Below are 18869 nucleotides of genomic sequence, written 5' to 3'. Positions count from 1 at the left end.
GCGAGCGTTTCCCTCCCTCTCCCGGCGCGCGGCTTCTGCGATTGCCATAGGAACGGCTCCCCCCTCCCTCCTCCCCCGCCCCTTTCGGGTTTTCCGAGGCTTTCTTGACGGGGCGCCTTCGGCAGGTGGGGGGGGGGCGAATTTATTTCTACTATTACTGCTACTATTAGGCTTATTCTCGTGTGTGTGGGGGGGGTCACTCCTTGGGAAGGGTGAGACGGTAGCCTAGGGGTGTGTATGGAGCCTCCATGTTCAGGAGCTCTCTCTCTCTTCTTTTTTCCTCTCCCCCTCCAAAAAAAGGAAGGAAGGAAAGGAAGGGAGGGAGGGATAGATAGAGAAGGAGTGAGAGGGAAATAAGAAAAAGGAAGGAAGGATAGAGAAAGTGAGGGAAATGAAGAAGGGAGGGAGGGAAAGTAGAAAGAGAAGGAAGGGGATAAGGAGGGGACAAGGAAGGGAGGGAGCGAAGGAAGGAGAGAGAAAGAAAGACTACAGAGGGAGGAAAAATAGGAAGGGAGGAAGGGGAGGGGATCTTAGAGCTGGACAGTACCCCTACAGAGCATTTAGTCCGCCTTTTTCCGAGGAATGGCGGGTGAAATACAGGGTTCTTGACCAAAAGTTCTTCCTCTAAGGTGGAGCTTCTTAAAGCGTGGCCCAAGGGTCCCTGGGGGTTCCCAAGACCCTATCAGTGTCCGCAAAATCAAAACAATTTGCCAGCCTATCCTAAAAAACAATTACAATATGAAAAAAACCCATACACAGTAAATTATAGCAGTACTTTGAGCCACCTTCTGACTGAAGGGAGTGCATTTAATCAGCTATTTGGAGGTGCCCTTGGGACTTCTCTGCCCCCCCCCCCCATCAGCAGGAAGGCAAGAAGGTGGCTGGCCCCATTGCCATCCCTCTCCTGCCCCCCCCCCTTCCCACTCCCTGCCTTTGACCGCTTTACATCAGGGACAAGACTAGATGTCTCTTCGCTCGTGGATGATGGGCAAGAAAAAAGTAACAACATGAAGACACGGCAGAAAAGAGACTGGGACATAGTCATGCCACGCTGGTGGGCAAAGGGGCCAAAGCTCTTAGTGCCCACCTCTCTTGGCAAGATGCAGTTTGGGATAAAAGCCTCTTATCCCAGCTGAGGACAGTGACGTCAGCCCTAGCCCATGATGAGGAGATTACATCACAAACTAAGCAAATTAGGGGTTTTTTGGCTGCCTGCTCCAGGTCCTCATCCCCTTGGCACTTTTAAAAGCCATTGATAGCTTTCACACCCAGGTCACTGAGGTGTTCCATTTTTCTGAGATCTTCCAACTGAGAACGGGAAAACTGGCAAGAAAATGTGGGATTTGGACGAAACCAGTAGTTCCAACATTAGCACTACAACTTCTGATTCTGAGGTATTTCTGGCTGCTGAGCGTCCAGATTTCTCACCGTTCCAGGCTGAAGTGTTGGGAAAATTCCCCTTTTCCTTTTAATTCAAGAAATGTAACAACAGAAATTTTGGGCTCAAGTCAACGACTTACTCGTAGATGCCACTTACCAAGCACCTGAATTTAAATCACGTGGGGTTGTAAATGCGAGGACCAGTCGTACGTCACTTTGGGGGGGGGCGTTGTTGTTAACTTTGAATGTTTGCTGAATGAATGCCTCTAAGTCGAGGGCCACTTGTAAGGGCTCTCTTGATGTGCTCTCTACAACCCTTGGCCTGTTTTTCTCTCTCCTCTCAGGACATGTCCCTGTCGTGCTTCTTTAACCCTCTTCATGGCTGCTTGCTCCACGCAGACGGCCACGGGGAGGTGTGGACAGACTGGAACAGCACATCCAAGTTCTTCCAGTATGGGTGGAGGTGCACCACCAATGAGGACATGTATACCAACAAAACCCTCTTGGGGAACTGGAATGAGGAGCGTTACGATATCCAGAAAAGGAGGCAACTCAAACCTCTTCCTTCCCAGGTCAGACTGCCATCTGAACAGGGTTGAAAAGGGCCATTGCTAATTATCAAGTGCTTTGGGGGCTTTTTATAATTCTTTGCGGGATCCTTGGTGGTCTCTGAGCTTGGTTATTTTCTTACAGACGTTTCATGACCCAGCTAGGGAACACCATTATAAAGGGCATTTTATAATATGCCAATGTCTGAAGCCCAGCCTTCAGGACCCATGTAGGGCCATGTAGGGCAGACAGCAGCTGAGTTCACGCATTGTACCCACCCAACACTTGTTTCAAACCATGGTTTGTTGAATAACTTACCATAAATCATGGTTTTTCAAGCCACCGTAGATGGGGTTCACAGAGGGGGTTCATGCAAAACCCAGAAAATCCACACTTAAAATTTTGTGCTCTGTGAGTTCTGTTTCAGCCTAACCTGCCACGTGATGTGAATAAAAGGTGGAAAAAAAAGGCCATTAGAAGCAGTTCTCTAGGCCCTTTAGGAGACAAGTAGAACTCCAATATAATAAAACAATAGCCCTTGAGATGATATTTAAACATTCCTGGATCTGCACAGCCTCCAGTCTAAACAAAAAGTCACTTCAAGAAATCGAGCATCCTGAAAAACCTTGTAGAGCACATTCTGCCTGTTATTATTGGGTCCTGTTTGCTCTCTTCAGTTCCTGGGTTATTTTCGTGCGCACATTTTTATTTTATTTTTTTTTGGCAGCAAACTACTTGAAACCAGCCAGGCTAAGCTCTGAGTTCAGGAATTTGGATGTTATCTCGTCATACTCCTCATCTTCCGCTATGTTGACTAAAGTTCTGTTGGTCACAGTTTGCTTTGGGGGAGGGGTCAATGCCTTTCCTCTTGAAGGTTGGGCTGGAGGGAATGAAACGGCCTTCTGAATGAAGCGTGCACTGACCCTGGACTTTCCCTTTCAGTACGGTCACTATTTCGAGTCCACGTACGGGTCAGACTATTCCAAGGAAATGCCTCGCAGATTAAGAAGTAGGTGTACAAAACTAAAAGACGCAGCCAGGAGACCCAGGGCTTGTATATATGTATATATTTATTTTCTGAGGTTTTCGCGGGTGTTTGTATGTAGGTCTTTGGTTGTTCGGGTTTTCTCCCGCGTAAAATTGGAAGTGTCTTGACGACGTTTCGACGAAGTCCCATTCGTCATCTTCAGGCTGGTGTTTTCAGCTTCGTGCTTCGAGCAGCTGCTCGAAGCACGAAGCTGAAAACACCAGCCTGAAGATGACGAATGGGACTTCGTCGAAACGTCGCCAAGACACTTCCAATTTTACGCGGGAGAAAACCCGAACAACCAAAGACCTACGTATATATTTATATTTATATCTCCAAAAAGATTTGTAGCAGAAGAGTTGAAATAAGACAGACACAAGCATCGATAGCACGGGAGCCGAGAAGCCCCAGGGGGTCAGATCAGAGACAGTCAATATCGCAAGCCAAGACTCGGGGTGCGGGGGACCTCAGGTGCACCCTGGGACAGTCAGTGAAACACACCCAGGTGTGCAAGGGAGCTGTTGCTCCTCCCTCTTCCCAGCATTTCTTGGTTTGGGGGACTCCAGTTAAGCCCCCTCAGGAGTCCAAATCCCAGGCTGGCCTAAGGGCCCAGGTGTGATTTTCCCAAAGCCCAGGAGATAGGAAAGTAGGCAGCTAACTGCAGGTAGTCCTCGACTTACAGTGATTTGTTTAGCGACTGCTTGAAGTTACAACAGACTGAAAAAAGTGACTTATGACCGTTTTTCACACTTATGACCGTTGCAGTTTCCCCATAGTCCCGTGATCAAAATTTGTACACTTAGCAACTGCTTCAGCTTTACGACGGTGGCAGTGTCCCTGGGGGGGGTTGTCATGTGATCCCCTTTTGCGACCTTCTGACAAGCAAGGTCGATGGGGGAAGCCAGAATCACAACAACCGTGTCCCTAACTAGACAACTGCAGTCATTCACTGAAAAACTGTGGCAATAAAGGTTGTAAAATGGGGCAAAATTTGCTTAACAACTGTCTCTCTTACCAACAGTAATTTTGGGCTCAGTTGAGGTCATAAGTCGAGGCCTGCCTGGGTTGAAATCCCTGCAAAGCAGGGCAGCTTATTGGCCTTCTGGATGCCCTTTGGCTAGGAAAAGGCCAGGTCAGGGCTGCCTTGGGTTGCCGCAGGGAGGTCCAGTGTGGGGGCTACGTGCCGCTGCACACACCTATGCGCCCCCATGCCTTTCCTCCTCCTCTCTGTACTCTTAGGGGTGACGCGAGAGCCTCACTGGTTCCCCGGACACCAGCCTGAGCTGGAGCCCCCTCCGATCAAGCCCACCGCTCGGTCGTGCTACATGATCGACTACGAGCCTCCGCACGGCAGGGCAGTCTGCTCTCTGGCCGAAGGAAAGCCCAAGGCAGCAGAGGAAACGCCGCTGAAGCAGTAGGCTGCTGCTCCAGGATCACCTGGGGGGGGGGAAATCTCTGCTGGGAGGTCTCCTCGCCCTACCACGAAGACTAGAAGTCCGCTTGCTGGGCGGAAGTTCCTAAAATAAAAGAAATGCATGCCAGGAGACCCTCCACACCTTTGTGTTTCCGTTCTGGTTCCTTCCTGGCTTTGTGTGGGGCTCTCTTAGCAGGTCCACCACTGGATTAAACCCTCGGTGCAGGACCGAGCCTTCGCTAAGGTTGAAATTGGCCTTGAAGACTGAGGGGGGAAGCTCCCACCTGTTTATTTGTTAGTAAAAAGTGCCTATCTTTGCACAGATAAATAAAGAAGAAAAACCAATTTGCCGTTTCTGTCCCAGGGAAAGGCTTTCTTCGGGCTGAAAAGGGCAGGCCTTCCAGGGGCCTCTATTTCCTTGGTCCTGGCAGGAGGGCCGATCTTTCTTCCCGCGTGACGGGGATGCTGCGCTGCGGAAGCTCCTTGAGTTTCCTTGGTCCGTTCACCGTCAGGATGCCGTCCGAAGAGAGGGAGGAGGTGATGGTGAGGGGGTCCACGTCGGCTGGGATTCTGTACTTCCTGCTGAACTCGCGGGCGACGGAGCCCTGCCTGTCCTTTGTGGGGGAAAGGCAGAAAAGGCAGTGCAGGGTCAGTAGGCGAGTTTGCTTGGTCTAGTGGTGAAAGTGCTGGTCTAGAAACTGGAAGACTGGGAGTTCTAGTCCCGCTTTGGGCATAAAAGCCAGCTGGGTGACTTTGGGGCCAGTCCCTCTCTCTCAGCCTAACCCATAGGTGGAGGAAGAAGGAGTATTACGTATGTTCGCTGCTTTGAATTACAAAGCAATAGAGGCAGGATATAAATCTAATGAATAAATAGATAAAATAAGCAGCATCTTGCAACTGAAAAGCTCTTGTGTTCAGCTTTCCAATTTATGTTTCTGGTTTAAGATCCATCCTCTCCCTGAGAACTGGGCAAGTCACCCCCAAACAGCCTGGCTGGTAACTGAGCTCGTGATTAACTTCATCTCTGGTTGCCTCTGATTTGAAATGGAAGAATAAGCCAATTAACATGCCCTGTTGCAGACATCGCTTTGTGATCCTCCCAGGTGCAGATATTGTGGCTGTGTGACCTCTCCGGAGTCACTTTGGAGAGTGAGATGGGTGACATACAAATTTAATCCCTTTCGCCTCCTGTTGCTGTGCCAAACGGGGTCATCCCTGAATAGACCAACCTGGCGCTCCTCATGCTTCCCCTGGACTTCAATCATGTCTCCCCAGACCTTGACCTTCAGCTCCTCGGGAGAAAAATGCTTCACGTCCAGGTTGATGGAAAACTGATCGTTGTCCAAACGCATCTGAGGACAAACCGATTGGGTTAGGAAAGAAGATTTCGTATTTAGCAAAGTCAGGAAATTCTAGACACAGAACCCTTCTGCGTGTGTGAGGCCTTGTAACAAGCTTTCAGTGAATTAATCCTAAGTTATGATAATAATAGCAGTAAGGGAAGAGAGGAGGCCAAAAATAAAAGATATGGGTCTTTGGACCCCTTGTAAAATTTGCAAAGGCATCTTGTGGAAGTTGCCATGAATCTCTCTCTCTATTCCCTCATTGGGTTGGTTTTTCAAATACGTTTAAGAAGATCAGTGCAAAAGGAGCAGATACATTCTGATGACATGAGAAACCTGGGTTTGCTTCACCTTTAGCTCAGTGTTTTTTGTGGCTTTGCATGATGTGTGAAGCCAGCATCTCTGGTTACTTGCATATTCATTCCCAAACCGAGAAAACGGTATCACTCACTTCCACGCTTTCTCCCCTCACCTGACCCGTTGCATTCCAGCCTTCCACTTCTTTAAATGTTCTTGTTTTTCTAATTTAACCTCCCCCTCTTTGATTTTTCATTTATCTTTCTGAGGTCTGGCTTACTGGTTTTCTTTCTTGATTTAAAACATTTATATAGCCGCCCATCTTTCAACCAAGCCTGGGTGGCTCCCAATCAAAAAACCTATAAAACCACAAGGAAACTCTAAAATTAAACCAATGGAAAAGATTAACACGATCTAAGATTGCAAGGAGCAAGCAAGGTAGGGCTTGTCTTTGGGGGAAAATATCCAGCCCTTTTAGAGCTGGTCCCATGGAAAGGAGCGATGCCTCTGCCGGCATCTGAACAAAAGGGACAGAAACGATGCCCATTTTGTGAAGAAGTGAATCCTTGGTGCAACGAGAGGGCCAGATTGCCAGCAGAGATGCTGGCTGGGAGGATGGGAATTGTGGGTCAACCTGTCTCAAAAGGAACCCCCGGATGAAGTGGCTTTTGCTATGGAGCCCCACACCCTCCCTCTGCTGCATGCAAACCTCACAAAGAAACGAATAACTGAGCAAAGGTTAACGACCTCCATGGTTTGAGACCAGGCTAGTTGAAGGACCTTCTCTTCCCAGTTACACCCACTGACCCACCAGAACACGGAAGCAAGAGATGTTATGGGTTGCCTCTCTTAAGGAGGTCCACCTGTTGGGACCAAGAAGAAGGGCCTCCTCCATGGGGGCTCCCTCCACGTGGAGCATCATCCCTGTGGAGATAAGACTGGCCCCTACTTTGTCGCTCTTTCGAAAAGCCCCAAAGACGCAGTTTTGCCAATATCCGGCCTGGGTACCTCGGAGGGATACGGAGTTCATCAAATGGTTGCTGTGATTATTGTCGCCAGCAGACTGGGCATTTATGGGGTTTCGTATTGGGGTTTTATCTTTGTAAACCGGCTGGAGTCAACATGAATGAGTTGGGTGGCTATATAATTTTTTTAAATGTAATAAATACATGAAAGGTCAGCAGGTGCACCCTGGCATGGGTGCAAGGGCAAGGGTTACCTCGGGAAGTCCGCTGTCCATCCATCCCGCGTTCCTGAAGGCGAAGGGCCTCGCCAGGAAGGAGCCCAGGGGCCAGCTGCCTGCAAAGAGTTCGGATTCCATGACGGGATCCCCAAAATGTTGGCCGAAGAGGCGGCTGGGCGAGACGCCGGGGAAGAGCCGTCTGCGGAAGAAGGGGTGGTGGATGGAGACGTCCATCTCCCCCAAGGAAGCGGCCGGTGGCAGTGCATGCCGGCGAGCCAAGCGCCTGGCTTTATATGCTCCCTGCTGCCAGGCGCTGCCCTGGCTAAAGCCTCCCGGCCCATGACGTCAGGGATCCCTGATCCTGCTTTTCTGCCCGCTCCAGCCGGCCATTGGCTGGGGGCTGGCAGAGGCGTCTCAGTGCCCGCATGGCGGATGGAAAAGAACACAGTGAAATTCTAGCTGGTCAGCAGAAACAGCTTCTCTTCCCCCTCCTGTCTCTGGAAAAGAAAAGAAAGAAGCTCTGCCAGCGTGATCCGCATTCCTGCTCCTTCGGCCGTGAATCCCGGCCTGACTATTTTTGTCTCGGAAAGAGTGCAGGGAAGCTGGCATCAGGCTGGCATCGGGTCATCCAGCCCACCGCAGCCTCCTTCTCTTGGGCCGAACTGTCGTGGGAAGGGACTCGGGGCCTGGCACCTCCCTCCCTGGGGGAGTGGAGCCATCTTGGCCAGATGAAAGGAAAGCCTGCCAAGGGTTGGCAGATGAGGTCACCACTGTGACACTTGAGGGTGATGGCCGCTGGGTTAGAGAGCTTAAGGGGGGGGGGGAAGGAAAAGGAAAGGAAGGGTATGGAGGATCACACTCCAAATATCTAACCTCCGTTGTGAATTCACGGCAAAAGGGTGAAAGGTAAACTGGTCTTGGGATATTGCAAAGACTTTTGATGGTAGTTAGAAGTTGGATTCAATGGATCCAAAACTGTTTCCTTCCTTCCTTCCTTCCTTCCTTTCTTTCTTTCTTCCTTCCTTCCTTCCTTCCTCCCTCCCTCCCTCCCTCCCCTTCCCTTCCATTTCTTCCTTCCTTTGCTATTTTCCTTCCTTCCTTCCTTCCTTCCTTCCTTCCTTCCTTCCTTCCTTCCTTCCTTCTTTCCTTTTCCCCTTCTTCTCTGACTACCTTTCTTCTTCTCCTTCCTTCCTTCTTCCCTCTTTCCTCCCCAAAGCCCCCCTCCTCTTGCAGACCCCTGGCCTCCCCAGAAGGCTTCGGACACAGCCTGGGTCATTTGTTCGGCTTTGGGGACAATGGAGCCAAATGTTTTTAATAGATGGTGAGATAGAAGAGATGAATCATTTTCCCCACTGGGTTAAATTTAAACGTCTTTGCTCAGGAGGGTGAGAGACTACACAAGGCTCCTGCCCATAGGTTGTGATAGCACCTCCAGCTGAGCATGCCATGAATGTGGTTCGAAGTTCCCCGTCTCTCTTTTGTTTCCTCCCCCCAACTGTGGGAAGGCGCAAGCACTGCCATGCGTTCACCGAGAGCTGAGAGTTTCTTCTAGTCAGATCTGGAGTTATCTTTGTTGAGTCTAAGCCCCCATCACAAGGACACCTCGACACAATTTCCAGACGGTGAGAAGAAGACAGCGAAATGAAGCTTCCTTTGTTGTCAGATGCTGGGGCACCCAAAACAATGTCCCCCCACTCTGCAGCTTCTCGAGTAATTAGTAGTTCTTGGAAATCAGATCATGAAGAAAGCTATGGGCGTAGAGAACCTGTCCATGATTACTTGGAAATATGGCCTGTTCCCGAGTGGATTCCTGTCTGGGGGTGCTTTCACACTCAACAGTGTCAGTTAACTCAAGGAACATCTGAGTAAGCCTGCATCCAGTCTCAGCAATAAAGGTGTCTATTTATATGCAACTGTGGTGTCAACAAACACATGCCGTGACTCTGGGAAAGGGTTGAGTGAACATTCAGCACAGTGTGGTTAGGTTTTGACTGTGAACATTTAAAAAAAAAACTTTATGCAGTGTAAGTTCTGAATTTACTTTTCAGGAGCCATTTGACATAAATAAAGGTATTGTGTATTGTTGAAAAATGTTGTGGCAATAATCCCCTAAGATTATTCCTAGCCACATAATACGTTTCCAGATGCCGTCACTGGCCGTCAGCTGTTGGCAGCAGTGAAGGTTTGCAACCTGATCTGCCAATGCAAATATAAAATGCCTTACGTAGTCCACCATATGAGTTTAAAAGCTGAGGTTTATGGGAGCTGTAGTTACTGAGGCCCTGAGGCCCAGGGTTGCACCAAACCTCAGAAACCTTGGAATCATCTTCCAGGATCAGCTGCAATCTGTCAAGAGGGAGAAACTGGATTTGTTTTTGTTCCATTGCTATATGCAGGGCTTTTTTTTGTCATAGAACGCTCAGAATGGAGTTCCTGCATCTTTTTTGGATGGAACCTTCCAAGAGGTTTGATGGGAATTCCTGCAGACAGACCATTCACAAAACAGAAAAGAAATACCATAAGACTCACTTCCATTGATGAACTGATTAAAACGGGGGCGGGGGGGCGGGGGGGAGGAATCTTGATGTCTGCTGAGAAGGGTTTTATCTTTCTAGATTCATTTTAGTCTAGCTGTTTTACCTATAAATTGGCTTTGGCAAATGTTTTGTATCTTGGGGAGAGGTAGAAGGCGAGAGAGATGTGTAACCTTTTTCCTGCCATCAGTTTTCTACTCCAAGTTGACCAGCAAAACTATTTTTGACAGATTTCAAAGCATTTATGGGGACAGGGATCTATAGCAACCAAGGGGAATGGTGAAGCTTCCTTTGAACTCAGGGTGATGTTTTTCAGAAGCTCAGAATTTGCAATTAGGAGCTGTAGATAGTAAGGAAGGTAAGCAAGCAATGCAGGAACCTTGACAAAAAAAGGGGCTGAAACATTTTTTTAATGTCCAGAGCAACAGGAAACATCCAGAAGCAGGTTAGACAGACCCCTGCCTGATTCAGCGACATATACTGCAAGGAGGAGGAAGAGGAGGGGATGGTGCAGCCCCATCAGCCTTATAAGTTTCTGCTATTATTGCCCCTCTCACTCAAAGTAGCTTTAGCTTCCTTGTGGAGTTGATTTCTTGATCCGATGACTGCGGCAGAATTCATTGGGAAGGAAGTCTCACCAATTGTGTTCATGCCACAGGCTAATTCCTAATTAGCAGTGAACTAATTGTATAAGGGTACACATTACACAACCCTCTACCAGACGTAACTATCGGATGCGCATAGTACCCAAGATTTAAATTGCCTGGCTAGTGTGGTTGTTCCATGTGTCGCGGGTGAGGAGCGCACGCTCTCTCTGGGGCTGTTCTGTGACAGCCAGGGCCAGATGCCACCGAAGGCGGCTGAGCGTCTGGTCTCTGGGGCAGAGGAAGTGGGGCAGAAGCAGGCGCTCTGCAGTGGCTTCAGGGGCAAGCAGACAAGCTGGCTCCACTCTCCAATTTCACTGTGTGCAAACAAGAGGCAATTGAAACCCCAAAAGATCTGCAGGGAGTTTCTGGTTTCTGAACATGGGTATCTGTTAAAACACACACAGGTTAAACATTGACATTAAATATGTTCCACATACAGGTAGATAATACGATCAAATTGTAATCAGTATAGATTTAAATGTATATATAATCCATTAGTTGGTTCATAACACTATCTGTACACACACATACACACCCCACAACTTTGCTTGTCAAATTTGGGTTGTTGTGCCAAAGCACAATTCCCTTGTGAGGCCACTGTTGTGGCTTTGCACAAAGCCATGATGGATTGGTGGTTGGGTTTTCTTTTCCCCGTTTCATGGTGTATTCAACCAGTTGTGGCGACGAGAGCCAGGGCTTCGGGCGATGGCCAAAGCCAGTCACCCTCTCTGCAGGGCTCCAGATGGCTGCACATCAGGGAAGCTCACTGTTGCACGCATCCCGGAGGTGAAGTCCAGCGCATTCAAGAAGCCCTACAGCCTTTTGATTGCAAGAGGCCAGGGAAGGAAGCAGCCCAGCCTGTGGGGGGATTGTCTGTCCCTCACCTCAAGTTGTGCATGAAAAATGGAGCTAATGTGTGAGAAACTATCTGAATGTTACACAAAGTAGATTCCATATACAATGTAAGATTCCATCTATGCTTCCTTTGTTCCTGAGAGAAAGAAACCTATAAAGCTTTAGTTTAGACCCTCCCCCTTGTTCAGAAATTTGTTGATTGTTCAATCACTTCTGAACCTTTTTGCGCAAAAATAAAGATCTCTCTTTCACCCATGGAATTTCGTAAAAGCCCTTTATTTTTTTAAGGCTTTATTTTTCCACAAGACCAAGTTGTGCATGAAAGCACCCAGGGATTTGCACACTTCTGCATGGTGAGAGTTCCCTAATTCAGCATCCTCCTCTTAACCACAGCAGTCTGGACAGTGGCCGCAGCAGCAGCAGCAGCCGTGATGCAACCAGCCAGGCAGCCTCTGCCTGATTCGAAACCCGTGCCTCTCAGGAGATCGCCTGGTTTTCCCCAAGATGTTGCTGGTCCCAAAGACTAGCAGCCCCCTGACCCGCAACATCAGAGGCCTCTCCCACCGTCTTCCAGTAGCCAGAAGATGCTCTCCTTGGGAGGGGGGGCTGCAGAGCCACAAGACTCCTGATCCTCTCTGGGGGCTCAGCGCAGCAGGGCCCGCCTGTCTATTTCGGTCCATCTTTTATCACTTCCTCCTCCCAGTGGAATTTGCTTTCCAAGTGTCCCAATTGGCCAACGAGCCGGCTGGCTACAGCTTTCCCAAGGAAGGCACTGAGGAGCGAGCACATCTAGACAGCTTTCTCATCATGGCTCAGCAGCACAGCCTGCCCCACGCCTACCCCATGAGCCCGGAATGCGAGTTTGCCAACCCCAGCAAGATTTACGACCAGAATTTTGGAGAAGGTAAAGGGGGCAGGGACAGCCCCTCCCCATCCTTCCAGACTGCAGGTTTCTGAGGATTCCAGCTCTGGGGTGGGGGGACCTTCCTGGAATAGTTAATCTGGGGTGCACCATCTCCACCCCCCCCCCATTCCAATGTGCTAAAAAGTGCATCATGAGCCTTTTGTGGCTGGAGCCCGATCTTTCCCAGGCCTTTGTTGTGTGGTTGTGTAAATGGAAAGAGGGAGATGATATTTGGACCAGCAACCCCCCCTTATGGAGACTTGGGAGATCCTGTATTTGGGAAGGAGGAACTTCCTGATCAGTTTTGGGTTTTGTTTTTTTCTTGGACGAAGCCCTGCTGAGCATCCTACCCACTGTCAATGCTGGGGGGGGGGGTAGAGAGGGACAATATGGGGGGGGTTACGGGAACACTTCATTCTGGGGGTCCCAGCCTTGTAAAGTAATTCAGTTTCATAGATGATTTGGGCACACTTACAGCTTCCTGCTTTCTCTCTAAAGTTTGTGATATTTTTATTGTGCTACTGGTTGTGTTTCATACACTCCTCAGATAGGGAAACCTATTCTCCCTGCCTCTCCCACCCCGAAGCTTTGCAAAGACAAGAAGAGTTTTTCCAAGGAAAAGCTTGGCTTTGCCTTGAATCTTAGAAGTCGGAAGGGTTCCCTTGGGGCCATCAAGCCCAACCCCCTGCTCAAGGCAGAGAGACCCAGATGAAAATCTTTCCAATGGCTGGCCATTTCTCTTCCGCTTCTACAGGAAGGAGACCCCTTGTGGTTCTCTGTCAAATTCCTGAGGTCGGGAAAGTTGCTCACCAACCTGCCTTTCTCTGGTTAATTTTGATGCTCGTGGCAATATTCTTTAATTATAGAGAGGTTGCTTTTAATTACTTGATTCAGGTGCCACCCAACTCCGAACAACTCTGGGTAGCTCAAGATAGAGTAAAAAATATCTTAGAAAAAGGAACAAATTAAATAAATGACAAAAGAACATAAGTATTCTGAGACCTAGCGTGAGGGTGAGGAAGATCTGACTGCAAAGGTCCTTGGGGAGAAGCTAATAATAATCTCCATCTGACTGCAGACAAGGAGATGTTTCTGCCCAGTCCTCCCCTCCCTGCCAGTCCCTCCCCTTCCCTGGCACAAACAGAGCCGGTGGAATGCAGTCGGCTGGCACCGAGGAGGGGGCTTTTGGAAAAACGCTGCTGCTGGCCGTAGACTTTGGGAAGCCCACTTAAGCGCTGCAAAGCCCAGCTGGCACGCGGGGCCGAAACGCCCCTGGAAGGAATGCAGAGGCAGCCATCAGCTACGCCACCCCCTCCCGGCCCCGTCGGGCAGTCTGCAGGGGGTGGAGCTCTTGGCATGAACCGGTGGAACAACTGCCTTGCACAGGGAGGGGGGAGTAGTGTGTGGCCTGACTTGATTAGCCAGGCCTCCCCATGTAAGCAGGATGGAGCCCACTTGGGGAAGAATCATTGGCAGAAGTGGGAGACGGGAGGCCAAAGAGATTGGGGGTCTGCAGGAGAGAGACGGTGCTGCCCTCTCCTTGGAGACCCTCCCCCAGGCGCAGCCATTAGAAGGCTGCCTTATTGGCAGTGGACGTCTTTCCTGGCAGCAGGTTCTTCCTCTGCTCTGCCAAGCGGCATCTGGAGTGGGAGAGGCTGGGAAGGGACTCGGGACCGTGCTCAGCAATGGAGCAGCAATTTCTCCCCCAAGAAAGAGTCCATCTTCTTCACCAGCAGCCCTTCTGAAGAGATTGGAAGTGGACAATGGCTTTTCAGCCATTGAGAACGCCACGGGCTCTGTTCCAACCTTCTGAGGAGACAGGCTTTGCGGGTTTTTAAAACTAAGCACCAGCCTTCTGCAAAACATTTTGCTTAGCCGTGGAAGCAACGGTGGGCTTGGAGGAGCAAGTCACGAACTGGAAGTTGGTTTCAATCAAGCAATCAATCATTCAATCAGAATAGAGCTGGAAGGGACCTTAGAGGTCTTCTAGTCCAGCCCCCTGCTCAAGATGGAGATCCTGTATCATTTCAGACAAGTGACTGTCTAGTCTCTTCTGAAAAACCTCCAGTGTTGGAGCACCCACAACTTCTGGAGGCAAGCGGTTCCACTGGTTAATTGTCCTCCCTGTCAGGAAGTTTCTCCTTAATTCCAGGTTGCTTCTCTCCTTGTTCAGTTTCCATTCATTGCTTCTTGTTCTGCCTTCTGGTGCTTTGGAAAATAAGTTGACTCCACCTTCTTTCATACTGCTGCTTCTAATCTGCAGAAATGCTTTGATTTTTTTTTCATGAGTTCCTTCTTCTGTTCAAAATTGCTTTCTCTCACACACACCCCATTGCTTTTCAGCCATAAAAAAAATAAATAATCCATAATCCAAAGAAGAAAATATTTGTAGCTCAGGGCTGAAATGAGGGGTCCTTGGTGCTCTCTGAGCTTGGTTGTTTTCTTGCAGATGTTTCCAGACCCAAACATCACGCACTATACTGATAATGTTCCCTAGCTGGGTCATGAAATGTCTGCAAGAAAACAGCCAAGCTCAGAGAGCACCAAGGACCCCTTATAAACCATAATTTATTTATTTATTTATTTATTTATGAGACTTATATACCGCTTTAAGTGCAAGCACTCTCTAAGCGGTGTACACCAGTAAGCAATGTATATATATATTTACATTGCCCCCAACAATCTGGGTCCTCATTTTACCTACCCCGGAAGGATGGAAGGCTGAGTCAACCTTGAGCCGGTGAGATTTGAACCCCTGACCTGCTGAACACAGTCAGCTAAAGTGGCCTGCAGTACTGCACTCTAACTGCTGCGCCACCTCGGCTCTTTATACATGCTAAGCCACAATCCTTGTTTCTTCTAGGCCTTTCCCCTGGAGATATTCTGGCTCCAACTTTGTACCATGGTTATTATATCAGGCCCCGGATTAACAAACAGCTGGAACGCGGGATTTCAGAGGTCACCCTCAATGAACACAAATTCCAGGTGTTCCTTGACGTTTGCCAGTTCACCCCTGATGAAATCGCTGTCCGCACTGTGGACAACCTCCTGGAGGTGACAGCCCAGCATCCTCAGAAGGTTGACCGACATGGATTCATCTCCCGGGAATTCACCCGAACCTACATCCTGCCCTTGGATGTCGATCCTTTGTCAGTCAAAGCCACTGTGACCCATGACGGCATCCTGAGCATTGAAGTCCGGCGGACGGGAAAGGAAGTGAAGGCCAAAGTCAACGAGGTGGAAGTCACCAGCCAAGGACAATCAGAAAGGAAAGCAGGAAGTTCAGGAGAGACCACAGATCCCTAAAACATCCTTCTAGGGTGGCCCATTTTGGGATACGTTGAGTAGGTGAATTTGGAAATGGTCTTTCATGGACACCAAAGGCCAGGCCTAGTTGGTCTCCTTGGCTTCATCTTTTCCTCCCCAAATATCTAGGGTTTTCATTCCAAGAAGCTTCTCCCACAAGGTCTTCAGAGCTACAGCTTATCCTTTCAGATGTCTTCTAACCTTCGTTCATCAAAAATATAATTCCCTGGATTATAATGGAAGACAGTAAAGGACACTGCACCAGTTTGAAACCTGTGATATGGTAAATCGAATTCCTTTTTGTTTCTCCCCTTGAACAGGTACCATAATTCCTAACATTTTTCTGCCAATGTGGTAGGCTGATGGGAGTTGTGGTCCAAAGCATTTGGAAGGCCAGTACAGTAGGGAAGATGGCACTCGCAATGTTGCTGGCATTAGACAGCCTCAGATAATTAAACTTTACTTTCTTTACCCAAAAATTAATTAGAAGCCCTTTTGAGATGGGCTTAGTTTGACAACCCATCAAATCAGCCCTTTTTATTTTGGAATTCTGCAAAGGTTTATTTACTGCCCTTTCTTTTGCTCTTGGCTGCTTTTACTCATCTGCTGATGATTAAATGAGATTTTAAAATAAAAAAATAAAGCAAGGAACCTGTTTTCAGAACTATTGATGAATCATAACTTGGGAAAGTAAGTAGATAAATGCAAACAGTTAAACACATACAAAAAAAACCACACATTCACCTAACTCTAGGTTACTTAGCTAAACTTTTCATCCAATAAACTTTTTCCCATCATACGACTACTGACACAAAGCAAACATTTCCCGTCTCCGTTAGCAATAAGATTAGAGTAGCTGCATTTACATTACTCAACACTGGTTACGTTCAGCTAATCCAGTGAATCGTAAGGGTTGCAAATTAGATTTGTGCAGCCTGCTAGGCTAAAATGTGGCTAGCGAGTTTGCAGCTCCCTGCTTCAAGCGAACAGTTTCTGGGTTCATAAAGAACTTTTTAAAGAAAGTACAGGTAGTCCTCGACTTACAACGACAATTGACGCCCAAAATTACTGATGCAGAGCGAGACAGATGTTAAGTGAATTTTGCCCCATTTTACAACCTTTCTTGTCACAGTCGTTAAGTGAAAACTGCAGTTGTTAAGTTAGTAACACGGTTGTTAGGTGCATCTGGCTTCTCTCACTGACTTTGCTTGACAGAAAGTCACAACGGGATCACGTGACCCCAGGACCCTGCAACTGTCACAAATACGAGTCAGTTGCCAAACGTCTGAATTTGGATCATGTGACCTGGGGATGCCACAAGTATGAAAAACAGTTGTGTCACTTTTTTTCAATGCTGTTGTAAATTTGAATGGTCACTAAATGACCTGTTGTAAGTCAAGGACTACATAATTGTGGGAATTGTGTTCTTAGCAGCCTCCGTTCTCTGGGCTCACTGTGCCTCGGTATCTCCAACTGTGATCTGGGTTTTTTTTTCTATCTTGAGCCAATTGCAACCACAGACCCAAATGTTTGAATGACTTAGGGTTGAGGGTCTGGGGATTCTAGGACCACCATCATATTTTCAAACTTCCTAAGCCTTTCCATCCCGTTGGGAGGAAACATTCCTTGGCCCTCCAACTGACAGCTCTTTGTTGTGTTTCACTGCCATGAGAAACAGCCAGCCACAAAGCCACAACTGAAAAGGAAGCACATTTGACTTGCAGCCGCTGACCCACATACTGTAATTCGGAAAGCTCATGCAATAACAACTCTGGCTGTGGGAAACCTCTCTGCAGCGCTGAATTCTAATTATTTGTCTGTGTTTGTTGTGTGTGTGTATGTGTGTGTGTGTGTTTTAAACAAACACATTTTTAAAGCTAGCTTGTCCACTTTTGGACTTTCTGGACAGGGAGCTTAAGTGCAACGCCCATTGGAGTCCAAATGGACATCTCTTCAGAAGAACATTTCCTGTGGATCTGAATGGCTGGTGGTGCAGACTCTCAAATGGTTCCCCCAAGTTTATCCATTATTCAGATGACCCTCGTTCCATTTTCTTGCAAGAGCAACACACCCAGTTTTCCAGATTTGTCCTGACAAAATCTCAGCAGGGAGAATTTGGAGAGACAAGGCAATAGGATCACCAGGCAGGGAATTATTGGGGGGTGGGGTGAGAGGGAGATGTCAAATGAAAAAATTGGACCTGCGTCTGTTCGTTAAAATTTAAAATTCAACTGCTAGTGGTTCATCTATTTGCCATAAATTGGACTTTGCTTTCCTGGGGTCCCAAATCTTTCTCCACTCCAGAAATTCCTCTCATCTTCCCTGACTTGGCACGATGCCCTCTCCAGTTGGCGCCCAACAATGTCTGACCTCTCATCTCCCCGATGGACCCCCTGCCTCCACTTCCACCCACCCCTCAAAAACCAGGGCTTACCTTTGGATGTCTGCACAGGCCGGATTTGGTCCGGAAAGCAGAGAAGTCCCCCCCCCCCGCACTCTCAAGCGGCCCCCTTTTGTGTTAGGGAAAGGGAATGTGAACAGGCAGCCAAGACTGGCTTGGTGGTGGAGGGAGGGGGTGGGGAAGCAGGATTGTTGAGAACGCTTTTGTCTTTCTGCACGGGAGCTGAAAGGCCACAACGGGGACACAGGGCAGGGTAGGGGAGAGACCAGCAGCCTTGCAACACCTGGGTTTTGTTTGCATTTTCCTGTCTGGCTCCAGCCGTACAAAAATCCCTTTCCTGAGATGCTTTGCAACCCAAGCCACTTCTTAGCCTACATTCATGGCTTGTGGAAGTCTTGGGGTGGGAGAGGGATGTTGGGAGCAAATGCCACACTCCCTGTGTTGCTTGCGTTGTGGGTCCGGGATGGGGTGGGGTGCCAATAACAGTGGGAAAGTTTGCATCAGTTTGCGACAGGAGAAGCCACCCCCGCCCATCTTGGGGTCTTTGTTAAGGTCTCTTCTGTGGAAATGTCATTTTTACAGATAGCCCTCAACTTACAGCCATTCGTTTAGTGACCTTTTGCAGTTCTAGCGGCACAGGCAAGAGTGACTTACGACCGTTTTCCCCACTTACAACCGTTGCAGCATCCCCAGGGTCACGTGGTCAAAATTAGGACACCCGGCCACTGGTGCGTAGTCACGACGGTCGCAGTGCCTCCCGGGGTCCCGTCCCCTTTTGCGACGTTCCGACCAGCAAAGTCAGTGGGGGGAGGGAATTCCCTGAAGGACCGCGTGGCTAACTTAACAAGGGCAGGGATTCACTTAAGAGTTGCCGCAAGAAAGGTCATAAAATGGAGTAAAATGGACTGCTTCACAACAGTCTCGCTTAGCAACGGAGATTTTGCTCTCAATTGTGGCGGTAAATCTAGAATTACCTGCATTTTATTCATTAATTAAACTTCTACGCTGCCCATCTTGCCTAGAGCTAGG

General features: G+C 48.5%; 3 protein-coding genes across 4 annotated transcripts; 2 read left to right on the top strand and 1 right to left on the bottom strand.

The window, feature by feature from the left end:
* Position 1: 1 nt before the first annotated feature.
* Positions 2-4715, top strand: CUNH11orf1 (chromosome unknown C11orf1 homolog). Of its 2 annotated transcripts, none has more exons than XM_039350580.1 (4): positions 2-125; positions 1725-1952; positions 2872-2938; positions 4196-4715. In XM_039350580.1, the coding sequence occupies exons 2-4, from the start codon at positions 1728-1730 to the stop codon at positions 4372-4374; spliced, it is 471 nt and encodes a 156-aa protein (XP_039206514.1). In that variant the 5' UTR covers positions 2-125; positions 1725-1727; the 3' UTR covers positions 4375-4715. The 2 variants fall into 2 exon arrangements, with proteins under 2 accessions (XP_039206514.1, XP_039206513.1); XM_039350579.1 differs by lacking the exon at positions 2-125 and adding an exon at positions 982-1394.
* Positions 4628-7809, bottom strand: CRYAB (crystallin alpha B). The gene is made up of 3 exons (XM_039350581.1): positions 7230-7809; positions 5600-5722; positions 4628-4984 (listed from the first exon to the last, which is right to left on the bottom strand). The coding sequence occupies exons 1-3, from the start codon at positions 7425-7427 to the stop codon at positions 4781-4783; spliced, it is 525 nt and encodes a 174-aa protein (XP_039206515.1). The 5' UTR covers positions 7428-7809; the 3' UTR covers positions 4628-4780.
* A 4166-nt stretch (positions 7810-11975) lies between these two features.
* Positions 11976-16095, top strand: HSPB2 (heat shock protein family B (small) member 2). The gene is made up of 2 exons (XM_039350572.1): positions 11976-12133; positions 14997-16095. Exons 1-2 carry the CDS (start codon positions 12037-12039, stop codon positions 15437-15439), a joined length of 540 nt encoding a protein of 179 aa, XP_039206506.1. The 5' UTR covers positions 11976-12036; the 3' UTR covers positions 15440-16095.
* The last annotated feature ends 2774 nt before the right edge of the window (positions 16096-18869 follow it).

The sequence above is a fragment of the Crotalus tigris genome, unplaced genomic scaffold (assembly GCF_016545835.1).
Source record: "Crotalus tigris isolate CLP2741 ecotype Arizona unplaced genomic scaffold, ASM1654583v1 scf7180000018340.3345759, whole genome shotgun sequence".
In the NCBI taxonomy this organism is placed as follows: domain Eukaryota; kingdom Metazoa; phylum Chordata; class Lepidosauria; order Squamata; family Viperidae; genus Crotalus; species Crotalus tigris.
Note: the sequence above shows the minus strand (reverse complement) of the source record. Positions and strands in the feature narration are given on the sequence as shown.

Excerpts from the sequence above, each read along its gene's own strand:
- HSPB2 (XM_039350572.1), top strand. The coding sequence starts at position 12,037 with ATGGCTCAGCAGCACAGCCTGCCCCACGCCTACCCCATGAGCCCGGAA. Across the intron at positions 12,134-14,996 it reads CGACCAGAATTTTGGAGAAG|GCCTTTCCCCTGGAGATATT; the intron begins GTAAAGGGGGCA and ends TGTTTCTTCTAG.
- CUNH11orf1 (XM_039350579.1), top strand. The coding sequence starts at position 1,335 with ATGTGGGATTTGGACGAAACCAGTAGTTCCAACATTAGCACTACAACT. Across the intron at positions 1,395-1,724 it reads CTACAACTTCTGATTCTGAG|GACATGTCCCTGTCGTGCTT; the intron begins GTATTTCTGGCT and ends CTCTCCTCTCAG. Across the intron at positions 1,953-2,871 it reads TCAAACCTCTTCCTTCCCAG|TACGGTCACTATTTCGAGTC; the intron begins GTCAGACTGCCA and ends TTTCCCTTTCAG.
- CRYAB (XM_039350581.1), bottom strand. The coding sequence starts at position 7,427 with ATGGACGTCTCCATCCACCACCCCTTCTTCCGCAGACGGCTCTTCCCC. Across the intron at positions 5,723-7,229 it reads TGGACAGCGGACTTCCCGAG|ATGCGTTTGGACAACGATCA; the intron begins GTAACCCTTGCC and ends GTTTGTCCTCAG. Across the intron at positions 4,985-5,599 it reads GGAAGCATGAGGAGCGCCAG|GACAGGCAGGGCTCCGTCGC; the intron begins GTTGGTCTATTC and ends TCCCCCACAAAG.